The sequence below is a fragment of the Corticium candelabrum genome, chromosome 2 (genome assembly GCF_963422355.1).
Source record: "Corticium candelabrum chromosome 2, ooCorCand1.1, whole genome shotgun sequence".
In the NCBI taxonomy this organism is placed as follows: domain Eukaryota; kingdom Metazoa; phylum Porifera; class Homoscleromorpha; order Homosclerophorida; family Plakinidae; genus Corticium; species Corticium candelabrum.
In genome coordinates, this window is record NC_085086.1 from 494,701 (window position 1) to 502,200 (window position 7,500).

General features: G+C 46.0%; 2 protein-coding genes across 3 annotated transcripts in view; one reads left to right on the top strand and one right to left on the bottom strand.

Moving 5' to 3' along the window:
- Positions 1 to 684: 684 nt before the first annotated feature.
- The window catches only part of LOC134176161 (two pore calcium channel protein 1-like), a 30,012-nt gene continuing 23,196 nt past the window's right edge, over positions 685 to 7,500 (top strand). For both annotated transcript variants that reach the window (XM_062642844.1, XM_062642845.1), the window contains exons 1-5: positions 685 to 1,187; positions 2,436 to 2,530; positions 2,605 to 2,655; positions 4,483 to 4,584; positions 4,824 to 4,949. In XM_062642844.1, the coding sequence (XP_062498828.1) occupies positions 954 to 1,187; positions 2,436 to 2,530; positions 2,605 to 2,655; positions 4,483 to 4,584; positions 4,824 to 4,949 (608 nt within the window). In that variant the 5' untranslated portion in view covers positions 685 to 953. The remainder of the gene's footprint in view (positions 1,188 to 2,435; positions 2,531 to 2,604; positions 2,656 to 4,482; positions 4,585 to 4,823; positions 4,950 to 7,500) is intronic.
- On the bottom strand, positions 6,355 to 7,202 carry LOC134176099 (uncharacterized). Its single transcript, XM_062642776.1, has one exon. The coding sequence runs from the start codon at positions 7,187 to 7,189 to the stop codon at positions 6,506 to 6,508; it is 684 nt and encodes a 227-aa protein (XP_062498760.1). The 5' UTR covers positions 7,190 to 7,202; the 3' UTR covers positions 6,355 to 6,505.

Sequence of the window (7,500 nt, forward strand, 5' to 3'; positions counted from 1 at the left end):
AGCTACCTCCCACACTCTCACTCAACTTCTCTAGGTTTTGCCTCCGTTAGATTAACAGCCGTTGTTATGGTAACGACCACACAAAAATCCTTGGTCACGTGACGCTAACCCGTATGTGGCTTGTAGTGTCATCCGGGATCTGAAAACAAATTCTCTCATCAGCATTCTACTTCGTTTTACAATCGATCGGTGCCTGCCTTCGAATTGTCGCACCACCCTATCAGACGCGACGACATCAGGCGCCATCCGAGCACGAGAGCGATGTCGTCTTCGCCTTGTTTGTTTACTTGTCATCTCCGTGACAATCAAGCTGCTCAACCTGCTTTCCTCCCTACCTCCCACACTCTCATTACTCAACTCCTTTAGTCATTTGCTTCCGTTGTTATGGTAACAACCGATAGAAATCAATGGTCATGTGACCCTTGTCGCTTGTGTATAGTAGCTATTCACAGATTATCCGGGATCTGAAATCAAATTCTCTCATCAGCATTTCTACTCGGGCTATAGGCTTTAGATTGTCGCACCTCTTTGACCGACAAATCTACCTCCCACACTCACTCAGCTTCTCTATCTTTTGCCTCCGTTAACGGCTTTTGTCCTAGGGTAACGATCATCAACGGTCACGTGACACTAACCCGTATATAACATGCACCCTTATCCGGGATCTGAAAACAAATTATTCTACTTCGTTTTACAATCGATCGGTGCCTGGCTTCGAATTGTCGCACCACCCTATCAGACGCGACGACACCAGGCGCCATCCGAGCACGAGAACGAGCTCATCTTCGCCTTGTTTGTTTACTTCTCATCTCCGTGACAATCAAACTTCAAGCTTCTCTCCTCCCTACCCCCACGCTCTCATTCGACTTCTCTCTCCATCTCGACCGCGGCACGTGCTGAGAAATTCCGGCGTGTCGTTGCGTGTGCGTTGCTCGTGTGCGACTGTCGCTGCCATGAGTTCACGTGACCGATCGCCGGCGCCTTCAATCGACTCCATGCAACTGGAAGACGTCGAATTGGGCGAGAAGGGAAGCGAGGAAAAGCGGCACGACCGTCCGATCGTACGCTCGTTTCTCACCAACGAGAAGGGAAGGAGAGTAAAGCTTAAGAGACGCTCGTCGTTGGAGAATTTCGGGCGACTCGGGCTGTTGACGCCCGCACTTGCGCTGACGCCTAACGTCGATGAGGTGATGAGGACTATTGTGTGTAGCATGGTGTGGATGCGATGGACGTCATACGCGGCTGTGTAGCTCTGGTCTGGAGGCGTTTGTCGTCATTGTTACATACTTGCAGGGCATTGCATGTGCGACGTTCTCGGTGACATGGAGATCAATGTTTGTCTCTGTCTGTGTGTTTGTCTTTGTCTGTCTCTCTCTCTCTCTTTCTCTCTTTGTGTGTTCACTCGTGTGTCTTCGTCTGTCGACTGTCCGTCCGTCGTCTGACTGTCGGTTTGTTTCCGTGTTGGAAGTTTGGTACTCTTCCTGCTTTGCTCAGTTTTCTGCTATTTGCATTTGCTTGCTGCGTGTGCTTCTGTTGGTCTACATACCCGTTTGCTGCCACTCTGCTGGTCTGTACGTCTGTTTGCCTCCCTGCCTGTCTGCCTGCATGTTTGTCAGTCTGTCTGCCTGCCTGCCTGCCTGCTTGCCTGCTTGCCTGCCTGCCTGCCTGCCTGCCTGTCTGTCTGCCTGCCTGTCTGTCTGTCTGCCTGTCTGTCTGTCTGTCTGTTTGTCTGTCTGTCTGTCAGCCTATTTGTGTGTCTGCCTGCCTGCCTGCCTGCCTGCCTGCCTGCCTATCTGTGTGTTTGTCTGCCTGCCTGTCTGCCTGCTTGCCTGCCTTCCTGGCTGCCTGTGTCTGTCTGTCTGTCTGTCTGTCTGTCTGTCTGTCTGTCTGTACATACTTCTGTCTGTTCTTCAATCTATGTGTTTGTCTGTCTGTCTGCCTGCCTGACTGCCTGCCTGCCTGTGTGTCTTTCTGTCAATTGGTTGGTCGCTTTGTCTGTTTGTCTCATTTTGTTGTTTTGTGTGTGCCTTAATTTCTGTTTGCATTTTTCTCTGTCAGGTACGTAGTAAGGCAGACAGTGTATATTAGCTTGTGTGTGTGTGTGTGTGTGTGTGTGTGTGTGTGTGTGTGTGTGTGTGTGTGTGTGCATGTGTGTGCGTGCGTGCGTGCATGCATGCATGTGTGCGTGCGTGCATGTATGTTTGTGACCATTTTAGTTGGTCTGTTTATCTCTCAGCTTGTTGATCAGTCTGTCTGTTTGCCAATCGACCAGACAGTCCGTCTGTCTCTCGGTCATCTCTTGTCGTTCTGTGTCTGCGTGTTTGTGTACCAATGCTCCTCATTCTCGGTGTCACCGTCTGTTTGTCACATTGTCTGTGAGTCACTTTCTGTGTCTATCAGTAGTTTTCCTTTCTGACATTTTCATCTCACTCTAGCAAGACGAACTAACACAGTCATTCACCGAACTACAAGGTGGCAAGAGAGAGCTAATCCTTGCAGCTGCCCACATTGATGATGCACTGAAGGGACGGTAAGGATGCATGTGTCAATATGATAACGTACAGCAGCAATCAGTAGGAATACTAAGATGTATGTTGTTTCTAGGGGAAGGTATGGAAAGGCAAGAGTAATGTTCAAGCCAAAGTTTGCTCAGCAGTTAGTAACGTGTTTGTGTACTGCTGTGATTTGTTGGGTGGTTTTCCTGCTTCGTTATTAACTGTAATTGCATGAGGTTCTGTTGATTGTCTGTCGTGTGTGTGCATGCATGCGTGTGTGTGTGTGTGTGTGTGTGTGTGTGTGTGTGTGTGTGTGTGTGTGTGGGTGGGTGGGTGGGTGGGTGGGTGGGTGGGTGGGTGGGTGGGTGTGTGCATGCATCTATCTGTCTCCCTGTCTGCCTGCCTGCCTGCCTGTCTGTCTGTCTGTCTGTCTGTCTGTCTGTCTGTCTGTCTGTCTGTCTGTCTGTCTGTCTGTCTTGTCTGTCTGTATGTATGTCTGTCTGTATTTTTGTCTGTCTTTCTGTCTGCCTGTCTGTCTCTCTGTCTGCCTGTCTGTCTGTCTGTCTGTCTCTCTGTTTGCTTGCCTGTCTGCCTGTCTGTATGTATGTATGTATGTATGTATGTATGTATGTATGTCTATCTGTCTGTCTGTCAAATTGTCATATATTTTTATACATCACATCTAATATAGGTGAAACTAAAGTAACAGCTAATGAACAATAAGTGTCACAACTACAACTCAGATTACACAAATACACATATCAAGTAGAATTTCTGTGTATCCGTGTGTCTGTCTGTCCACCCGTCTGTCTGTGTCTGTCTGTCTGTATGTGTCTGTATGTATGTATGTATGTATGTTCGTGTTCGTCTGTGTTTGTGCGGCTTTCCATTCATCTGTTATGTGGGTCTCTCTGTCTGTTGTCTGTTGTTTGTTTGTCCATACATCTGTGTGCATGCGTGTGGCTGTGTGTGTGTGTGTGTGTGTGTGTGTGTGTGTGCGTGCGCGCGCGCATGTGCGCGTGTGTGTGTTGTCAGTAGCTTAGTTGGGTAGAGAGTTGCATTTGGAGAATGGAAACATCCGGGACATTGTGGTTGTAGGTTCGCGGACGAGTACAGGCGTAATTTCCTTGGGTAAGAAATTCACACACAATTGCCTCTCTTGACTCAGGAGTATAGATGAGTGCCTGGTCTTTGACTGGGGTGGACTAGACTAGACCACTGGCTTGGCAGTAACATCACGCAGTATTACTATATACATTACGGATACGTGTGGACTTGAGGTCCAGTCCCGCGGCTGCGCCAAAGTGAGTGCCCTTCCATGCTCTGTCCACGTATCAAGAGGTTCGTCAACCCGGCCTAAAACTTCGAGTAGTGCCGTCGTCCCCACCTAGAAATAGGCAGGAGTGCTATCTTTGGAACTTTCGGAAGGGCATATCCATTTGTCCGTGTCTGTCTGTTTGTCTGTCTGTCTGCCTGTCTGTCTGTCTGTCTGTCTGTGTGTGTGTGTGTGTGTGTGTGTGTGTGTGTGTGTGTGTGTGTGTGTGTGTGTGTGTGTGTGTGTGTACTTTTGGTTTGTGAAAATTTGTTTGATGCGAGTGTACGTGCACTCGCCGATGTTGGTCTGCACCTCATTATTTGTATATGCGTGTTAGGTATCTCTTTGTTGCCTTCCTGAGTGCCTGTATGTGTTGTCTACTCGTTACTTTTCAGTTGGTTGCTAGTGATGCTTTGTATTTGTCTTTCTGTATATGTTTTGTTGTCATGTCAGGTTGTTTTTATACGTTTGTCTGATTTGTTTCCTTCTCCTTTATCTCCACTGGTCAAACTACAAGTTAATCTTTTGTGTGTTTGCTCAACTGCTTCTCCTGTTTCTTGTTTATCACATCACAATTCATCAGCAACTATGTTCCATATTTCTTTTGTTGTCTCCTGTTACTTGATAAGTGTTTTGTAAGTTATATCTCATACCCTCTGTGTCATTTTGCAGATGTTTTGCCATTACCAACAATATCTGGTTTCAACGTCTCATGTACATTGTGATTATTCTTCACTCGTCTCTTGTCTTTGTTGAACCTCCTTCAAAAGATAGGTTCGTACATGCACAGTCACACACACACACACACACACACACACACACACACACACACACACACGCACACACACACACACACACACACACACACACACACACACACACACACGCACACACACACACACACACACACACACACACACACACACACACACACACACACACACACAGTCACAGTAGTGCTTTTAGTGAAGAAATTGTAATGCTTATCTGCTGTTTTTGTATTGTTTTTCTAGCGTGTTAGGGTGGGTTCTTGCTCTCAATTTTGTATGTTTGATGTTTTATGTCGTTGATGTGGCTCTTACCATCGCGTTTATGAATTGGACAGTCTTTTGGATGTTGGATGAAAATGCACTGAACAGGTACGGTAGTTGGACATGAGTACCAATTACATAGTTGTACTGGATATACTGTACTGGAGTTGTGCTGGAGTTGTACTGGATGGATGCATCTTGTGTAGCACGTTAACGATTGAATACATCATTTACTAGCTAGTTCAGTTGCAGGTTATAGACTCAAGTGTCCAGCCAGTCGTCTCATCCCAGAAGGAGAAAGACCGGCTGGAGAAACATTCACCCTCAAACAAACCATTGACACTCTATCCTCTAATCAGAGTTCCACTCAATGTTTGTGCATCGTCAATAGAGATGCATGTCGCTATTGGCTCTTTTCTAATGTAGTTTCGTTCTTGTAGTGTAGTGTAGTGTAGTGTAGTTCAAGTGCTTGTAGTCTCAACACATGCCATCCAAGTCTACAAACAACAGATCGACTCTTTGCATCTCTTCTCATTGTCTGTCTCTCGTTCTACGATAGTTAGACTCAAAGCTTACTACAGAGGTCAACAAAGGTTGATTGCAACCTAAACAAATCACGGCTGTACATGTTGGCATGCATTGAGTGCAAATGCTATTCTTTGTAGATGGTCTAGTTGTTCAATGCATACAACATATGACACCCTCAACAGATAGAGATTGTAGTGTAGTGTAGTGTAGTTCAAGTGCTTGTAGTCTCAACACATGCCATCCAAGTCTACAAACGACAGATCGACTCTTTGCATCTCTTCCTCATTGTCTGTCTCTCGTTCTACGATAGTTAGACTCAAAGCTTACCACAGAGGTCAACAAAGGTTGATCGCAACCTACACAATCCTAGCTGTGCGTGTCGCCATACATTGAGTGCAAATGCCATGCTTTGTAGATGGTCTAGTTGTACCATGCATACAACGTAAGACTCCCTCGACAGATAGAGATTTACTCGCACTGCCTATTTCTTGAAGTAGGTAAAGGAAGACAAAAGAAGAAGACGACGTGCAAGTGCTCGCATGCTAATGAAATGTGATTGACAGGAGGGATTGACTACTCAGTTACAAGTTACATTAGCAGAGAGCCAATGTTGATGTGAATCGCTATCAGTAGTTATTGTGGATATGCAAACGTTAACCAAACGTGTAAGACTCTGATTGGAGGATAGAGAGTAGGCGATTTTTTCAGTGAGTGAGGAATGTCTCCAGCCGGTCTTTCTCCTCTTGGGAGAGATGACCGGCTAGACACTTGAACCTATGGCCTGTATTGCTGAGAGCTATTGTGTGTTGCAACGGATTGGTGCATGCTGTTTAGTCAAAATCAAATTGAGTGTTTTTAGTGTTGACTTTCTTAGTTAAAACTTATGTGGTTATGAGATGTTGTAACTGTGTAATAATGTATTAGTGTTGCTGTGTGACTGTATAGTGTGTGTGTGTCTGTCTGTCTGTCTGTCTGTCTGTCTGTCAAAGGTATTTTATTCAATAGAACAAAGTACGTACAGATGGAGGCTAAATCCTCTACAACACAATGTCCTCATCAGTCCAATTAACTACACACGTGCTTGCTCCTTTACTAAAAAAAAAAGTAAAGGCCAAATGGCCTTGGAAAAACACAAATTAACTAGCATCATCTAAAAGTCTCTCCACTTTCCTGTAGATGACTCGAGCATTGGCTTTTTGTAGCTGAATGGACATGCGCTCCCTCCAATGTGTCTTGAATGAGGAGGCATTTGTTGTTCCATAGGCATCCGTTGATCTACTTGACAAATGCTGTAGGTACATTTCTGCTTGTTGTCCCCATCGACCAAAATGTTCCAAGACTAGTGGGACTGCTGTCACTGTTTCCTTACCAAGAAGTCGTTCTCTGCTATATTTTTCCGTTTTCTTCTGCTCTCTCCTGGATGCTGCAGCACCTTCCGTAGATGCTGATGCTGAAATTACTTCACTGCTCCAGGGATGTGCTAGCGAAATGTCTAAATCTGTGTTGGACCCTGATCCAACATCGAAAACTGTTATGTCAGGGCGGTTGTCAGATGTAATGTATCGATGACGTGGCTCTCTGTGATGGTGCATTTGTAAGCTGCGCAGACAGTCTGACCATACATTGGCAATACACTCATGGGTCCAGACTGGACCACCGCCCCACTTACATGTTAGGAGATGGTATCCACAACTGTCCAGAAAAGAACCACAGTCACACTGACGAATACAGCCATCGAAGGGCATGGCTAACCCCAATCTCAAGCAAGCCGCCAAACGAAAATCGCGGGAAACTAGTGCGAGCTTATTTGAGGTGGGCATAGCATTCAGCCAGGCTCCAGCGCCCTTGCCTGGAATCGATCTTAGCCTAGCTGCATCTCGCTGGGAAGGGGCCTTCTCGATCATTGCTGACATCTTTTCTTTAGCGTGTTGCCGTGTCAGCCTCTGTTGTAGTTTAGTTGGAACTTGAATCATTTCAGTAATATCTGTCCCATCACTGCCAGCCTGCATCAGCGAAAATGCTATCGATTCCTCGACACCATTTGAGTTGACTAGAAGATCAAGTGCGGATTTGAGGTCTGGATAACGAATAGGCAGATGAACCAGAGTGTGAACCCAGGACGAAAGAAAAG